Source organism: Rattus norvegicus, chromosome 1 (genome assembly GCF_021556685.1).
Source record: "Rattus norvegicus strain SHRSP/BbbUtx chromosome 1, alternate assembly SHRSP_T2T, whole genome shotgun sequence".
Lineage (NCBI taxonomy): Eukaryota > Metazoa > Chordata > Mammalia > Rodentia > Muridae > Rattus > Rattus norvegicus.
The window spans coordinates 203,007,313-203,026,483 of NC_141534.1; the positions used below are offsets into that span (position 1 = coordinate 203,007,313).

General features: G+C 43.9%; 1 protein-coding gene across 2 annotated transcripts; it reads left to right on the forward strand.

The window, feature by feature from the left end:
• Nucleotides 1-3,607: 3,607 nt before the first annotated feature.
• Nps (neuropeptide S) lies at nt 3,608-8,500 on the forward strand. 2 transcript variants are annotated; one of them, XM_087616771.1, is made up of 3 exons: nt 3,608-3,643; nt 4,833-4,937; nt 8,321-8,500. In XM_087616771.1, exons 1-3 carry the CDS (start codon nt 3,608-3,610, stop codon nt 8,498-8,500), a joined length of 321 nt encoding a protein of 106 aa, XP_087472897.1. The 2 variants fall into 2 exon arrangements, with proteins under 2 accessions (XP_087472897.1, NP_001258042.1); NM_001271113.1 differs by lacking the exon at nt 3,608-3,643 and adding an exon at nt 4,735-4,742 and having other exon boundaries at nt 4,856-4,937.
• The last annotated feature ends 10,671 nt before the right edge of the window (nt 8,501-19,171 follow it).

Genomic DNA, 19,171 nt, shown 5'->3' on the forward strand with positions numbered 1-19,171 from the left:
TCCCCTCTCAAGAGTATTCTTGTTCCCCTTTTAAAGAAGGACTGAAGCATCCGCATTTTGGTCATCCTTCTTGAGTTTCATGTGTTCTGTGCATCTAGGGCAATTCAAGCATTTGCTCTAATATCCACTTATCAATGAGTGCATACCATGTGTGTTTTTCTGTGATTGGGTTAGCTCACTCAGGATGATATTTTCGAGTTCCATCCATTTGCCTATGAATTTCATGAAGTCATTGTTTTTGATAGCTGAGTAGTATTCCATTGTGTAGATGTACCACATTTTCTGTATCCATTCCTCTGTTGAAGGGCATCTAGGTTCTTTCCAGCTTCTGGCTATTATAAATAAGGCTGCTATGAACATAGTGAAGCATGTGTCTTTGTTATATGTTGGAGCATCTTTTGGGTATATGCCCAGGAGAGGTATAGCTGGGTCCTCAGGTAGTGCAAAGTCCAATATTCTGAGGAACCTCCAGACTGATTTCCAGAATGGTTGTACCAGTCTGCAATCCCACCAACAATGGAGGAGTGTTCCTCTTTCTCCACATCCTTGCCAGCATCTACTGTCACCGGAGTTTTTTATTTTAGCCATTCTGACTGGTGTGAGGTGGAATCTCAGGGTTGTTTTGATTTGAATTTCCCTTATGACTAAAGATGTTGAACATTTCTTTAGGTGCTTCTCAGCCATTTGACATTCCTCAGCTGTGAATTCTTTGTTTAGCTCTGAACCCCATTTTTTAATAGGGTTATTTTTCTCCCTGCAGTCTAACTTCTTGAGTTCTTTGTATATTTGGATATAAGCCTTCTATCAGTTGTAGGATTGGTAAAGATCTTTTCCCAATCTGTTGGTTGCTGTTTTGTCCTAACAACAGTGTCCTTTGCCTTACAGAAGCTTTGTAGTTTTATGAGATCCCATTTGTCGATTCTTGATCTTAGAGCATAAGCCATTGGTGTTTTGTTCAGGAAATTTTTCCAGTGCCCATGTCTTCGAGATGCTTCCCCACTTTTTCTTCTATTAGTTTGAGTATATCTGGTTTGATGTGGAGGTCCTTGATCCACTTGGACTTAAGCTTTGTACAGGGTGATAGGAATGGTTCGATCTGCAATCTTCCCACATGCTGATCTCCAGTTGAACCAGCACCATTTGCTGAAAATGCTATCTTTTTTTCCATTGGATGGTTTTGGCTCCTTTGTCAAAAATCAAGTGACCATAGGTGTGTGGGTTCATTTCTGGGTCTTCAATTCTATTCCACTGGTCTATCTGTCTCTGTACCAATACCATACAGGTTTTTTTTAAATCACTATTGCTCTGTAATACTGCTTGAGTTCAGGGATAGTGATTCCCCCAGAAGTCCTTTTATTGTTGAGAATAGTTTTAGCTATCCTGGGTTTTTTGTTATTCCAGATGAATTTGCAAATTGTTCTGTCTAACTCTATGAAGAATCTCACGGCATTTCTTAATATGAGAGAGAGAGAGAGAGAGAGAGAGAGAGAGAGAGAGAGAGAGAGAGAGAGAGAGAGACAGTCTTTGGGTCCAAACTGTTTATTGGTTGCTCATTGTAGAGAATAGGTGCATGCAACTTCCACAGGGATCAAAGATTAAATACCTTTGCAAAAGGGAAATAAGTAAGGGAAGCTTATTGGTGAAACCCTGTGGGCCCATCTAGATACCTCATAGCATGAAGAACTCTGTGTTCTGTGTTATATGACCAGTGGTCATGTTCTTTATGTGGGGAGTCACAGCCATGTGTTCTAGGCCAAGAATCTGGTTGGGAGTAAGTAAAACACCTACTGTTCTTGGGTAGGTGATGGGGTGTCTGAACTCACCCAACCTTATCAAGTTTCTTGGCATAGTCTACGGCCCTGCAAAAATATTTATCAAAATCTTACAGTCAATGAAGAGGAATCAATTCTGGCTATTTGTGAATTGTTGGGTTTTAATTCTAAATTGGAAATAACATTTGAAAATTCTTGGAAAATTTTGAAAGCAAAGTTTCACTGTCACCTAAATTCTCTGTGTTATTTCTGAGACGTTCAAAAGTATTTGTGAATTGAGTCCTTGTAGATAATCTAGAAGCTAATTGAATCCAATCTGCTGGAAATTTATGATGTTATGCTTTGGGATGGGCTGTTTCATTCACTCTGCAAGGCAGTGATGGCGCCTTCCCACCTGCGAAGCTATTGGCGAAATATTCTTGGATATTTATCTATGGTTCTTTGCTTCCTCACTCCTTCTGCTCTCTTTTCTAGAATTTCTGTCATGTCTGTGTGGGCTCAGCACTGCAAACCTTCTTCCTTGTCTTCTTAAGCTAATATCTATGAGATTTATTTAATGTTCTCTCTCAATACTTTTGAGTTTTCTTTTGCTTTAATTTTCATTAGATGTTTTGTCACCTGCTGTTTTCCTTTCATATAGCTTTCTTTTCCTGTTTCATAGATATATTCTATATTCTCTCAGAGAATATTGTTTTTTCTTTCAAAAATTCCCCCTTTACATTTTTCATATTTCATGTTTCTTTCATTTCTTTATAATTTTTCATATGGCTGTCTCCCATCCTCTTTCTTCTGACTGGGTTATGCCTCTGTAAGTATTCTTTATTTAGTGTACTTGTCTTTTGGTCATGTGTATAGATTTAAGATCAGGCACCAAAAACATTCACAAAAGGGTTTTGTGTAACCAGCGTGGGCAACAGGGGAGGATAGCACACTGCAGTCAGCTGAGATGGTTTTATTAAGAGTCTCTGAAGTGCCTGTAACTCCATCTCTTTCCTTTTGTCTTGGGCAGATGACCCAGAAAGGGGTCTTCTGTCACCTGTCTTAATGGCGAAGGACCATCTGAAAGTGTGCCAGAGCTGAGCTGTATCAGAGACAGACCCAGGTGTTATGGCATTGAGATGTGACTTTGTTTATAGGACTCCACTATGTATAATCCTCTCAATTAGGAGACCTCTGCTTAACCCCTCTTCAGAAGAAACCTCTAGTCTTCTGCCAAGTTCAAGAAGAAGGGAAGTGATGTGGCATTTAACTGATTCTTAAGCACACTTCTCCTGACCTCCTTCTGGTACTGCCTCTACTACATATAAAGATCACCCGGTCCTAAGCATAGCTGAGTCTGCCAGCAAGTATTTCCCAGATCTAGTAGTCCGTTACTCATCAGTTAACAATGTTGCCTCTGGATGGAACTTCTTTCTTCACTATTCTCTGTCTCTGTCTCTGTCTCTGTCTCTCTCTCTCTTTCTCCTCTCCACCCCTCTGTGTGTGTGTGTGTGTGTGTGTGTGTGTGTGTGTGTGTGTGTGTGAGTTCATGCACATTAGCTAGTCTTAAGGAGCAACCAAAAGAGAACATATGCCCTCAATTCCCCTGGGCCCACTTTGCCTCCCAGTGTCTACATGACATCCTCAAAAGAACTCTCAACAAAAGTATTTGTAAAACCTGCCCCAGGCTTCCAGCTTGGCACTAGTCCTATGATCTGAGTTCTCTCAGGAGCTGGGTCACCTCCTTGTCCTTGTGGTAGTTAGCTTGGGACAACACATGATTGACAGTTGCCTGAAACAGAGACATTGAGACATTGCCAGAGAGAAAGGAGTGAATGTAGCTGTGACAAGTAGCTATGTCCCAGACTCCGGGTATCTTTGCCCTCCAAAAGGTGAGGATCTTGAGGAGGCAAAGATTTTCTTCAGTTGCTTGGTGTGTGTGTGTGTGTGTGTGTGTGTGTGTGTGTGTGTGTGTGTGTGTAAGTCAGTTACTTTCTACCTTATGTTAGGCATTGTCTCTCATTGTCCGTTGATTAGATCAACTGGCCAGTGAGCTCCAGGCTTCTCCTAGTCTCCAAGTACTAAGTGTGTACCACTGCACCTGTTTCTATGTGGTGGCTGGGAATCTGAACTCGGATCCTTGTGCTTGCATGGCAAGCACATTGGCAATGGAGCCATCACAAATCAATGTTTATCCATAGTAACAAAAAGCATTGGCACTACTTCAGAAGCAGCAGCAATAGCAGCATCTTCCCCCTCTGACGTTTTCCTCTGCCGTAGCCCTCAGCAAAATCTGGTTCAACACCCGGAACCATCAAAACACCATGGCCCAGTGCTAGCTAGGCTCTGCCTCCTAAAGAGGAAACAATGAATGTAGGGACACACAAACTCCGGACACAGGACTTGGAGAGTGTTTTCAGAAAGAGACAGATCCAGAATCACTCCTTGACTCAGAGGCCAGTGACAACAGATGGCCATTTGTTTTGCTATGACAGTTGTAGTTCTGAAGGATGGAGATTGAGTGTACAGCCCTGTCAGCCTGCATCACTTCTGATCACCCTTGGGTCCGTCAGTGATTTCACTTGTGTTGGTCTCTGACATTCAGAGAAGTACCTGTCATCCTCCCTAAGTGCTTAAACTCCCAGCTAAGAACAATACTTGCAGTTCCTTTGGAGGCCCCTGGCCACCCATGTCACAGGGAAGCCGTGTGGAGGGCTAAATCTTTGAAGGGCATCTTTAATGGCAAGCTTTGAGTGAAGTCAACCCCTGGAAACTCAGTGACAGCTTACATGTTACTGTCCTTTTCTTACTTAACAAGAACAAAAGGCCACAGCCAGGGCAACCAGTCACACAGGGTGGATCTCACTGACATTTTTACTTCTGAACTTTTCTGATATAAAAGGGCCACCCAAGCAGGCTCAGACAGCGAGCGTGAGGAATTTGGCAATAAAAACCCATCTGCACAGATCTCGGAAAATCCAAAATGATTGGGTAAAGTATTGCACATTTCTGCCAAGAGAAATGTTGATTTTTTTGTATATTCTTAAAGCTTATATTTGCTTGTGTGAGATCCCACCCAAGGTCCTATCTTTTCTACTCTGCAGCTCATTAAAACTCAACCTCATCTTAGCTCTGTCGCTGTCCGTGGTACACGTGATTTGGAGTTATCCGGTCCTCTCTTCCAAGGTAAGGGCTTCACGGCTATTTCTGGTGGTCAGATAGATGATCAGGATGCTGGAGTGCCCAAATCCAAAAGAATCTGGAGAAAAACCTGACAGAAAGGGTAATTTATTTTATCTTTAGAGAAAAGTAAGTGTAAACAGACTCATGAATTTGGTAAGACAGAAATTTGTATGTGACAGTAAGCAATTCCAGAATATAATAATTTGTTGTGAATTATTTACAGGTTGTATCCTGCACATGGAAATGGCTGTTTCAATATAAAATGTTCATATTTTGACTCGAGACAATTTCTTTATTCTACATATACCCACTCTTTATCATAGGAGATATTTAACATTAAAATTGCACACCCCCCCCCCAAAAAACCACACAGTGGTCATTTTTCAGAAGCAGAAAGTTTCTTAATTTTACAAAAAATGTGGACTTTTTTTCCAGATGGATAATGTAGGCAACATGTTAGATTCTGATGAAATATTGCCTAAAATATTTACTCATGGATTTTTCAAGAGTATTAGTGGAGGTCCTAACTATATTTCCAGAGCTGCTCAAGACTTTCAGAAAAATGATTGCCTTTCTTCGGGGGTATTTATATCCCTTCAATGTCATCTGTCCTTGCTCCTATGCCATGAGCTTTACAAAATTATCTTTGGCCATTGCTGACACTGTGAACTTTAACCTTACTTCACTAAAATTTAACCTGTCACGATGTAATTACTGAGCTCACTGCAATCTGAGGACTAGTTTTTGGATAAAGAGAGGTCACAGGAATTCCAAGTGGCAACTCCTGCAAGCACTGTGTTCTAGTTATTTATGTAAGTAGTCTTCTCATTGATCTATGTATGTGTCATTTTTCTATTTCCTGTTTACTTAAAATAGCTTCTCCCCTGCCTTTCCCTCCTATGAGCACTCAACACTAATTTTCTCATTGATCCTTTAAGACACGACATTGATCAAGTGTCTGACTCATGATCCATAAATGGGTATATTCTTTCAAGTGTCTTCCTGATTGCTTTCTACTGTTTGTCCCTAAAGGTTTGCTCACCGCACTTTCAAACAAGAGGCACTTGTCTGTCTCTCTTTTTAAATTAAGAATCCTTTCTTCTGAAGTACGTAGAGACCTCCTGGGCCACAAGGTGGTGTCTCTCCTTTCACTGTGTTGGCCGTCTTTCTGGCTTTGCTCATAAGAACGCTGCTCCTGTTTCAGGCAGGTAATGCCCTGGATGGTGTTCATGGCAACCCAACTGTTCAGGGTGAGCGATGGTGCTGCCTAATCACAGAAGATGTCATCATTTTGTTCAGAGATTCATGAAGCCCATTAGCTGAGCCAGTGCTCAGCGGTATCCTCATGATAAGTTGATCAGCCAAGTACACTGAGGTCTCTTTAGGGGTAACTTAAGGGTCTCGTAACCAGAACTGGCACCTTTTTGGTTTCATAGAAGTGGCCTCTGGGAAGAGTGGTTTCTGGGAAGAGTCAGTTGCTTCCTTTTCAGCAATGGTGGCTCAAGACTTAAAATGGGCAGTAATTATTTATCATGCTATCACAGGGGAAACAGGAATTAAACTCAGACCTTTCCACTGTTTACTTTTTACCATAACCAATATTTATGAAACCATCATCAACTATTCCCAAATCAAACAGAAAACAACAACAAACACACACACACACACACAACACAGACACACACACCCACAGAGACAAACACAGACACACACAGATACACACACACTCACACATATACACACACACAGACACGCACACACTCATACACACACAGACACACAGACACATACACACACAGACACACACTTACAGAGATAGAGAGAGAGACAGAGACAGAGATGGAGACAAATAGACAGACACAAACAGTGACAGATAAAGAAACAAAGACAGTGAGGAGGAGGGGGAGGGAGGGGAGAGAGAATGCACATCTTCTTTCCTCCAGAGCCATTGGGAAGGTTTACTTGGGTGCTCTGAGAACTGGAGACCAGTCATTCACTCAGCCAGGGCAAAGAGTTCCAGAGAATCTGATGCTTTACAAGTTTTATCCCAACCCCCAAACAGAGCGAGTCAAGGCAAACTTGTCTCCTACACCAAACAACAGGAGGTATAAGTCTAACTTCATGCTATGTCTCTTCATTTTTAGTAAAATGTTTAGGCTCTTGTTCTACTGGAGCTGAGAAACAGCTGCTGGTGAACAGCATCATCTGCAAGCACGTGGTCTCCTCACCAGGAGGAGGACGAGCGCTAGCTTCACACAGCTCTTTGCTTTGCAGTGTGAAATAAAAGATCAGGAGGCACAGAGACTGTGTCACTCAGAGAAGGCTTTATTTACGAAGGTCTTTCCTTTGTCAAGGACAGGATTTGGTTGGCACGATGCCAGTTATGAGACTTCTTTTGAAACCCGACAAGTGTCAGCAGCTCCCATCGGAGGCCTGGATCAAGGCTGCCTCTAGGACTTACCAGCTGTGATCAGAGCAAGGCCTTGGCTCTGGCGCTTGGCTTCCTCATCTGCACAGTGTAGAATAGAACTGCAGGTTCCTTTGGCCCGGTTGGAGCTCTGGGAATCGGGATCCATTCTGTTCCCCACTCAGCACTCAAGCACTGTGATATGCTATCCAGACCTTGAGTGAGTGATGCAAACCACAGCCCAAAGCTGACAGTGTCAGGGTCTCACAATGAATGACACCACTTTCTGAAAACCTTGGGTGGGCAGCCACAGAAGGAAGCTCAGTGCCTCTGACAAACCCAGAGTTGGGTCACCCTGCGTAGGTTTTTCCTGGGTGAATTTCTTTTAGTTAATTTAATTTTTAAACTAGCTTTTAAAGCAGCAAGCTTCCTTACGGCCTGCCCATGCACACTTAGGGCAATAGAAACTTTTAAGACATGGTGTCATGCAGCCAAGGCTGACCTAAAGCTCACTGTGCTGCTGAAGATGACCTTACATTTCCTGTTCTCCTGCCTCCACCTTCCAAACGCTGAGATCTTGAGTATGTGCCACTCTATCCAGTTCATATGTTGCTGGGGGCTAAACCTAGGGCTTACCCTAGTACCCTACCAACTGAGCCCATCCCTAACCCCTAGGTGAATTTTCAATAGCATCCCCAGGACTAATCAGAACCTCCAAATAGTCCTTGTAAAATAACAACAACGCAATCACTATGAAAAAAAATACACAGTGTAAATGCTGATTGGTGGAATAAAAAGTGCAGAAGCCAGTGGTAACACTACCTTAAGTAGATGCTGTGTTTCAGTGATGTTTCTCCCCATTAAGGAGATGAGACAGAGCAACTTTATAGCTGTGAGATTTTTAAAAATCATTGCTATAGAAATAAACTTTTAACCCAGAAGCTGTATCCTCTCCCTCTTTCCTCGTCTAAATCACCAGGTGCCTGGGAAGCCTGATTACTTTCTCATTTTGCTGAGTACCTGCCCAGCCAGGCTGGAGGGGAGCGACGGGCTAGCTTTTCTAAAGCCAATTTTGGAGAAGACGTCGATGAAAAGGTCCTTTCGCAACGGAGTCGGCTCAGGGGTGAAAAAAACTTCATTTCGAAGAGCAAAGCAATGAATAAGTGTGCAAAGGACTCTGGGAATTAATCTCAAGCTATGTAGAGTGTGACTGATGTGCTAAAAGCGGTCGTATCTTACCATGAGATGTTGCTTCCTCCTCATCCTCAGATGTCCACCTTCTCCTAACTGGCTCAGAGTAAATTAAGTTTTGGAGGGGAAAATGCAAACCTGTCTCAAACTTCCGCCTGTGAGTGAAAAATGATTTCTGTGCTTAGCTAGAAACTTCCCCGAATACGGAGGGATTCATTGGCTTTGATCTTGAATCGGCCACGACGCGTGGGCGTTTCTACTGTGATTCTTTTCCTGCTGTCTTCCTGTGTAGTACCATCAAGTGTAGTGGCAGGTGTATGCTATTTCTCCTTTAAAAATGTGATTTTCTCAAATGACTCGGCTGTGCTGTTTCTGTTTGTAAAAGAGTCTCATGAAATTCCAGCAAGAAGATGAATGGCACCACTGGATCTATCAGTCAGTTAGTTGGTATCTGCAGCAAGGGATCGCCAGCGCCCCCTGGGTCTGTTTCTCCCCCTCCTTCTTCCGATTCCAAATATAAATAAATATGGGTGATTGTTTTGCCTTGGATCTTTTGTTTTGTCTTGACTTTTAAAATCTTAAACCATGAAACACTGCTAGTCACTATGGTGATACCAGATATCTGGCTGAGGGGGGTTGGGGATTTAGCTCAGCGGAAGAGCGCTTGCCTAGGGAGCGCAAGGCCTTGGGTTCGGTCCCCAGCTCCGGAAAAAAAAAAGTTAAACAACAGATATCTGGCTGGTGCTTGTATGGTAGGGGTTACGTTCTCCAAAATCTGGATAATGGATGAGTCTCGCTGTCCCTGCCAGGTCAGGGCCAACATCCTTACATTAATACTTTTTTTTTTAACACTTTAAAAAAATGGACAGTGTAGGACTCGGGTGGTGGTGGTGGTGGTGGCGGTAGCGGCAGCGGTGGTGGTCCGGCGGCGGCGGTGGCAGCAGCTTTTAAAGTATCCTTGGCACCAGCTTCCAGGAGACTACCCTGTCTGGGGATCCAGCCCATATACATACAGCCACCAAACCCAGTCACTATTGGGGATGCCAAGAGGTGCATGCTGACAGGAGCCTGATATAGCTCTCTCCTGAGAGGCCCTGCCAGATCATGATGAATACAGAAGAGAATGCTCGCAGCCGACCATTGAGTTGAGAACAGGGTCCTCATTGGAGGGGTTAGAGAAAGGATTGTAGGGGTTTGCAACCCCATAAGAACAACAATGCCAACCAACCAGAGCTCCCAGGGACTAAACCATCATCCAAACAGCACACATGGACAGACCCAAGGCTCCACCTGCATATGTAGCAGAGGATGGCTTTGTTGGGCACCAATGGGAGGAGAAGCCCTTGGTCTTGCCAAGGCTAGATGCCCCAGTGTAGGGGAATATCAGGGTAGGGAGGTGGGAAGGGGTGGGAGTGGGGATGGGTTAGGGGCTTTATGGATGGGAAACCAGGAAAGGGGATAACATTTGAAATGCAAATAAATTAAAAATATCTAATAAAAAATAAAAAGAAAAATTTTCAGGATTTGAAACACATGGTAAGCAGACTTCATACATGTCAGATTGACGAAGGTTCTAAGAATTCTCCTGAAAACACCTGGCTTTGCAGGGCCTTCTGGTGCTTTCCCTTGCCCATTTTAAAAGCGAAGGGCTTCCTGGCTTGCACGTGCTCATGTTACTCTTGCTGTCTGGATACGCAGGAGATAGCTCAGGATGAAGTAATGTAGCAGTGCATGCACCTGCTTAAGGGGCTTTATGGTTCTAGGAACCTCAGGGAGACACTTTCAGGAAGCCCAGAGGAGAGAGACATCCTCTCAGAAGTCATGTCCTTCTTATAGACCCGATGGCGTGATGACTGTGGCCTCCCATGATGCCTATCTGCACCCCCTGCACCCACCTTTGCATCACTCAATGACCTCCCTCCCCACTTCAGTGCTTAATACCTGGGCCCTCACCTTTGTGTACCACATGGAGCCAGGCATCCATTATTGGTTCGTTCCATAAAGCCAGCTGTGCCGGGTCTTTTGTCTAATGGCCATGCCAAGGCAGGCTCAGGGAGGAGACAGCCTCATACATACTACTGACACTGGGTGTGCTCTCCCTGGTTCCTTGGATGGAAAAGGACATCTTCACCTTCTGGGCTGTGGTTTTGTTTATTACACACCACACATTATTCAAGGGACAGATGGTGTCTCTGATAACTTGAAACACTCATTTTTTAGATTTATTTTTATGTATGTACAAGTGTCTGTGTCTGTCTGTGGGTACTGGAGTATGACTGAGGGGGGCTGCAGAGGCCAAAGAGAACATCAGATCTCTTGGAGCTGGAGTTATAGACCTTTGTGAGCTGATGTGGGTCCTGTAAACCAAAATCTGGTTCTCTGCAATAGTAGTAAGTTGTTACCACTCTATCCCAGATTTTGAAACATTCTTAGAAAATCTACACACTGTCTAAGGTCACCTTCCTCTCTTTATTTCTGTCTCCCCAAATATACACATAGATACAAACACTCATACACATAGGCTGACAGATACATAAATACACAAACGTATATACCACATACATATATGAACATCATATGCATACACACAGACCCCATATACATGCACATACTACACACACACACACACACACACACAGAGAGAGAGAGAAAGGGAGAGAGAGAGAGAGAGAGAGAGAGAGAGAGAGAGATCACAAACATATCCACATCACACAAATATCCACTGTTTTAGTTAGTTTTTTTTTTTTTAGGTTATTTTAGTTAGGATGCCATGACCACAGCAAGTCTTATATAGAAAAACATTTCGTTGAGGCTGGCTTACAGTTTCAGAGGTTCAGTCCATTATGGTCATGGTGAGGAGCGTGGCAGCACACAGGCAGACATGGTGCTGGAGAAGGGGCTGAGAGTTCTCCATCTGGATCCACAGGCAGCAGGAGGAGATGTGACTTGTGCTTCTTCTGACTTGAGCTGACCCCTTGGTCACATCCCTCCTCCAACAAAGCCACACTTACTCCAAGGTCATACCTCTAATAGCACCACTCCCTACAGTCCTTTGGGAGCCATTTTTATACAAACCAATACACCCACACATGCAACACACCTGCTACATAACACACACACACACACACACACACACACACACACACACACACACGCGCGCGCGCGCGCGCGCGCGTGCGCGCGGGCAGTTGAAGTGAGGGCTAACCACACTAGAGACTTATCTTTGGGTCTTACTATGGACATGACATGTGATTATCCCCAGGACAAGGAAGGGCAGTGCATAGACTAATGGTGAGAGGAAACACAGAGCTAACAAACACAAGATTGGTCAGCTAGCTGCCCCCTTACTGTCCATGACCCTGGTGCTCACTCAGACACAGCCAAAATGCTATCCACGGTATCCCCTGCCTTCCTCCAGCCAGCAGCTATGTGAAGACAGCATCAGTCATGGCTGGCTCTTCGGCCCTTGAGCCACCACTTCTGTTCTCAGGATACCTGGGATAGAGGCAGAAGCTTCCCTGCAGGTGTTGAAAGGAGACATTAGCCTGAGGCATGTGAGGACTTAGTGTGTATTTGGCACCATCTTCCCTATTTGCCATTTTTATCAGGTTCCTGGGATAAACCATTGAAATTTTTTTAAAGATGTTTGAAACAATAACAATACCTTCAAAATGGATGCAGCTTTTTTTTTAAAGGCAGACAATCACTGTTCCCTGGTTTCATGTCAGTGGATACAAATGGCAGGAGGAGGTCTCAGCGTATCCAGGACTGACCACCTTTTGCCCTTTGTTTTCTGCCACTGAGTCTGCGGGGACAGCTTTAGAAATCTAAGCCCTTGGTCAGTGTCAGCTCTACTCTCAGAACATCTGGACACAGCCAGGGATCTGCACTGGGTGTTGGCCATAGAATCCACAGCACACGGAGGCTGGTCACCATGGGAAATGCTTCGGGGGAAATGTGGAAAGCCTGGCCGGAGTGCGTCAGGGAACTGGGTGCTTCATGTCTCCCCGGACTTAGTGATGGTAAAGCGAATGAGGTAACCTCGTGGCTGGTACTTACAGCTTTATGTGGGAAGCAGATTGCTGCATCGATGTGTGGCGTGAGGCTCCTTGTAAGTGAGAAAGAAAAGGCTGAGCTTGCGTCTTCCCAGTTTTCTATTATTTGCAGTTATATGGATTGATCGGAATAAGAAAACACCAAATACATAATTGGAAAATTCCCCTTCCCATTTCTGAATGTAAAATATTTAAGCCTTGGGGGAGGGGCAAAATAAGAAAAAGTGTTTACCATTGAAGGGTCAGAGGGCATTGTACATGGGCAGACAGGGAAGTTCTCTTTTGGGAGGAAATGTAGACACTTCTTGCCCAGACTTCTGTAGTAACATGTTTTAGACAAAATAATGTTTTGAGTTACCAGAGAGGTGGCCGAGAAAGGTCACTTAAACCTTTGGGGATGTAAGCCTAACACCGTTAGCTGTTTTTGGTCACTGATCCTTACTCAGAAAGCTGCATGCACCGACCAGGGAGATGAAAAGGTACCAGTGACCTTCATAACCAAGGGCATTGGTGGAAGCCAGCACTTTGTTAGGCTAGCTGGAGGCGCTGGAAGCTCTTTGAACATAAACATCCCACAATATGAGTAACGTGTTATTTACTCCCCTCTGATTCACCTGAACAGGATTGAGTTTCCTGTTCTACTGGAGAATTTTAATGCATCGAATTTCAGTAAAGCCAGCAGGAGTCGTATGTGTCTGGTGAGAGAGGATGCTGGTGTGGAGGAGTTAGGCACAAAGTTGACAAGGGAGGCAGGAGAGCCAAGAGCCCTTGACCCAGCAGGCTGCCTTCAAAGCCCATGGCACACTTCCTTGGTTTAACCACTCCACCCAGCTTCTAGAATTCTTCTAACTCCAAGTTTCCTCAGCACAAACCAGACCTGATATCACTTATCTTATCAGGCTGTTTTTCTTTTACTGATCAATTCATTTGCTCACAAAATATTTGCTGAGCTTGTACTAAACTCAGACACAGTGATCCTTACACTGAGAATGCAGAGGTAAGGAAAATAAAACTCCTGGAAGATTCCTACCAGGAATATTTCTGGTAAGTTGGTATTTCTTATGTACCTAGCCTTATTGGTGTGGAAGCTAATTTAATAGATTAGTGGGTGTTATTTAGCATGTGCATATAGGTAGACATATACAGTGCAATCATGCAATAATACATATACACAGGTAGCACCTATGTATTTGATTACTTCCAACTGTGTAGATGTAAGTAGTGTCTTAGATGATGGCAAAAAGGAGCAGTGGGGCTTACAAATGGAGGATTGTGGGGTAGGAGCAAGAGAGCAATCTTGGTGCCATCGCTAGGGAAGGTTCCTCTAGGAGACATCAGAGCACAGAAGGTACGCAGAAACCAGATGGGTAAGTGGGTCTCTAAAGGGTTTTCTAAGACTCTTGCTTTTCCTCTGAGTGATACAGAGGACCGGAAAGTGTCCAGCAGATCTCTGTCCTTTGGTTTTGGTGACTTTATACATGTGAGACATAAAATATAATCAGTTTTAACGACTGCAGTTACTCACTACAGGAAGGGCACCCAGTGACTCAGACTCTCTTCCCTCCATGCCTACTTCCTTGTCATGTCTTCAGAGTAGCCAAGCAGGGTCTCACTGTATAGCCCTAGCTTACTGGCTTGGGACTTGCCATGTCGACCAGGCTGGCCTCAAACTCACAGAGAGTCTATTACCTCAAGCTCCTGGGTGCTGTTATTAAAGGTACATGTCACCACAGATGGCAGAAGCACCTCAGCTGGGATGTGAGTTACCTGTCAGTTACTGAGTAAGGACAGTGGATAATATCCAAGATGGTGGGACACTTGGAATGACAGAGGAAGCTCCTGACTTCTTCCCTCCCCATCCCTCTGCCTTCCATACCCAAGTTCCCTGCTCTGATGACTCTCTTGGACTCTGGGAAGATGGCAGTATTCCTGTGGGTTCAACATCTTTTTACTAGCATGGGCTGTGAGGAAAATCTAGCTTCAGGTAGGGGACAGCAGAGACCGAGTAAAGAATAGAAAAAGAACAGAAAAGACTGAGGTCACCATGGAAGACAAAGATGTGCTAGGAGATCCAAGGTGCACTAAGCAGGATGAAATGTATCCCCTGAGGAGAGACCACAGAAGCAATTGGAAGCAAGACCACAGAAGCAAGACTGGACCCAGCCTGAACTCAAAAAATCAGAAGTTGCAGAGCAGTGTCCTATGCACTGGCATGGCTACAAGCTCCTAGAGAGGCCAGCTTATAGGGAGCCGGGAGCTCTGTGTTCCTCTCGATAGTGCAACTTTGCACATCCTTGGGCAAGCAGTTTGGTAATTATCAGAGTGACTTATGGTCACTGCCAAGAAATGACATTAGCTGGAGTCTTGCTTCCTGCCACCATGATGGAAACCCTCCAGGTACATAAAAGAATTATGGGTTATGGCTCTTTTATAGTCTTGGAGTAAGATGTGCAGTTCAAGCTGGTGTGGAGTTCTGTCCCAGGCTCCTAGGAGGTGTGCTACGACAGATAGCATGTGTGTCACAGGTATCTCACAATTCTTCAGTTTGCAAGCACTGACTTTGCGGTCAGGCACACCCAAGCTCAAATGGCATTTATTCAGCAAACCATAGGCAGGTTCCCAGCTCTTCCTAGCCTCAGTTTCCTGTAAAAAATAAGCCAAAGTGACATCACAATAGCATCACAGACAGGAAAAATAGAATAGGAGACATTACACACTGGGGCATCAGTGACAGCCTGGATTGGTGATGACTAAAAAAAAAGGGTGTCTCACACAATTATAAATGACATTGGTGGGGAACTGGAGGCAGATAATGATCATTGATGATAGACATGCAAAATGAATATTATCTCAAATAAATTGCCCCAAGGAGAATCTAACCTAATATGGTGAAAGCATGGCTGAGACCCAAAGGGAAAAACCCTACATTCTTTCGAAATCATAGATTAATTGAAGCTTACTGGGAGGCCGGATGTAGAATTAGGTGACAGGCTGTACCTAGCCACACAGCCAGCACAAGGAAAGCCAATCACTGCGGCTATTGGCTCAAAACAAGGGCATGGTCAATAACTGGCAGCATTGCCCCACTTCCAACTTGGAGAAAGCTAAATGCCCATTCCAGTCACCCCAGGCTGGTCCTCCCTTGGCCCCTCCACACCAATGCTCTCCAACCAGACAGCCCCTGAAGCTCCCCATCTTTCCCAATGCAGCCTCACTCCCCTGCCCACCTTTGAGTCTCTGCTAAGCAAGACATGATGTTGATGCCCTTGCCAGGGAGAGTTCAGTGAATAGCTCCTGCTGGTTTGCTTTACAGGGGTTAGAGGTGTCTGTTTGGGTAATGTGTACAATCAGGATGGCACAGACTAAGAAAAGCCTCAGAGAAATCCTACAGTGTTGAACAATGAAGAAATGCTGGAGAAGTCCGGCTCCGAGGATTTCTGTCACCTTATTGTGACTTGACAGCCTACTAAGTTTTCCTCATAGGCATGGGTGCAAGGATAAAGATGGTCAGGTTTTTTCTGAACCTGTCAGAAAGAAGGATTCTTCTTCCCAATATGTTAGAGCTGTGAGGATAAGGGTGTCCATTTTCCCACGAGAGATGGGGGAATGTTTAGACAATAGGAAGTGAAACAGGAATGCGGGACGATACCAATCCCTTCATCCAGGGGGTCTCATCTTTTGATTATTACTTAGTGTGAGCTCTGGGTTTTATCTTTTTAACTTGAGCAGCTTTGGGCAGAGGGCTCTGCAGCCAGCAAAGGGGGGTTTCCCGCAGCTCTACTGCCTCTGAGAGAGCCTTATGGTTCTATATGTTTACTAAAGTCACACACTGGCCCTTCCTCCCACAGCCTGGTCTCTACTTTCATGTTCTGTACTGACCCAACTGTAGTGTTTTTCTCTGCTCAGAGGCCTGCCTCAGGGTGCATTACATAATGCCTTCAATGGACAAAATTACGGTGAAGCTGCCGTCTTCATAGGTGGGAGATGTCATCTTTTTCTCGATGTGGAGGGAATACCAATATATTCCCAGGGCAAGAATGACTGTGAAAAGCCCCCAGGGCACACTCCATCTCCTGTATGCACAGAGTACCTGCCTGCCAGCAGTCTGGAGCAGAGACGGGTAATCAAGGCCGTGTGTCTTTGCTTTAATATCCCTGCCAGAGGGCAGGAAGAAGAAGGCACCATTCCCAGGAGATGGGAGGCAGAAGGCAGGTATTGGATGAGAATCCTCAACTTGTTTTACTTTGTGGCTATACTAAAAAAGAACACCCTCCCATTTGAATAAGATAGCAAAGAGCTCTCCCAACCATATCGAAACTAATCTTTGTAATTCTATGGTGCAGGTAGAAAGCTGTTTGTAATTTAACCGAGCTCCACAGAAATAAGCCAGGACACACAACTAATTATTAATTAGTATTCAATGGGCTCTCAAGATAAGCAGGGTCTCATTTTCTGATTTGTAGATAATGCTATCACACTGTATTTCAAGAGAATTATGTATGAACTTGCAATGGAAAATATATCCAAGATCCCAGAAATTACAAACTCTATATGAATCTAACAAAAGGCCAGCAGCCCATAGCTCTTATCCTCTCGTTAACAATTCTTAAAATCTTTCCTTTCTCTTTCTTCCTTTCTTCCTTCCTTTCTTCCTTCCTTTCTTCCTTCCTTCCTTTCTTTCTTTCTTTCTTTCTTTCTTTCTCCCTTTCTTCCTTCCTTCCTTCTTTCTTTTGTCCTCTTCCTTCCTTCCCTCCCTCCTTTCTTCCTTTCTTTCTTCCTTCCTTCCTTCCTTCCTTCCTTCCTTCCTTCCTTCCTTCCTTCCTTTCTTCTTTACTTTTCGGGAATATTTGGGACATTTAAATGGGCCACCTTCTACTCATTTAAGGTTTTTATTTCAGGAGATGCAGCGTGTATCAAGTAGGAGGAGCCATGATTGGCATCTCCCCTCTCAAGCACAGAATCATCTGTGTGTAGGGAGATAGTTCTTTGGGAGGCATCAGATTAATTTGTAACATGTTGAATTTCATCTAGATTGGGTCTAGTGACAGGGACAGTTTGTGGGTTCTGGTGCTATAAACCTACCAATAATGACAGCTCATCACCTACCGCTTGGTAGCTTTGAGGAGCTCCCCTCTCTAAGACTGGATTGTTTATTTTGCAAAACGTAAACCAACAACTTCTTTTTTCTTGTGTCTGTGTATATGGTGTGTGTGTGTGTGTGTGTGTGTGTGTGTGTGTGTGTGTGTGTGTGTGTGAATGTCTGAGGTAATATTGGAAGTCTTCCTTGGTTACTCCACCTTATTCACTGAGGCAGTCTTTTCAGTTGAACCCAGAGCTCTTGCTGGCTTGCTCTGGGGATCCTTTGTTTCCTTTTGAAAGCACTAGAATTATGTGACAGCCACCACACCCACCCAACATCTAAGCAAGTTCTGACCTCTAGTCCTTATGAATGCTGCCTGGCTGACAAGTGCTTTAACCACTGAGCCATCTCTCCAGGTCAAACGATAACTATGAATAGTAATGACTATTCTGCAGGATTTATAGACTAAATGAGTTGACTCACATAAAACACTCAGTCCAGAGCCTGAAAGTGACATTCAACAATGTATGTAGAACTTCTAGGATTGTTCTCAGCCCAGCAGTAGGACTGCGGCACTGACATTGTTAGAGTCCTCCAAAGCAACCCGGCTCTCTACTGATCATCCTGTGGCCACACTCAACCTAATGTTTTGATAGCCACAATCTGTGACCTTGTCTGTGATATAGAGACAAACTACCACATTCCACACAAGAGCTGTGATAAAACAGAATGGGAGAGAGAAGATCTTTATGGGAACACTGTACCTGTGTGATCCGGGATGAATGACTGGGCTGATCCACAAACACCAAATGATGAAATCAGCAGAGGAGCAGGTGGGTGTGGTTCATTGTTATCTGTAATCCCAACTGACTTAAAGTTGACTGTATTTGATGAGTAGAGCCTCCAGGCTGTTTTCTCTTTCAGCTTCTCATGGGACCCTAATACTTCCTGGCCCAAGTAGAATTCATTACTGTATCAACCCTGGACAACTAAGGACTTCTTAGTACTTACATTTCTCTGAATACCTAAATCTGATGTTTCTTTTGTTATAGTGTTGCCAATTAATAGCCCTTGTAATAGTTGGGTATAATATATAATGTGTAACCATATGAAATTCTCTAGAACATACATGATATACCATATATATATATACACATATATATAATACATGTTTGTATAAGGCCTCTCTGACTCAAAAAAATCATTCATGTTTAGAATATCCCCCATTTGTGAATATTTGCTAAGAAAATACTCCTGATACATGCTACCACAAGCTTTAGTACCTTCAAAATATATTTTGGCTTAATGAGATGAAAGAACGGCTTCCTACCTGGTAAAATGGGCTCACCCAGATGGTTGGAAATATGCTAAAACCTCAAAAAGGCATTTAAAATATCTACTCCATTCTCCTTTCTTACTCTCCTCTATAGTAAAGTAGTTTGCTGCCAAAAGAATAGGAGGCAATTGTAAGATAAAACTGTCTATATTTTAAAAATCGCAAGCG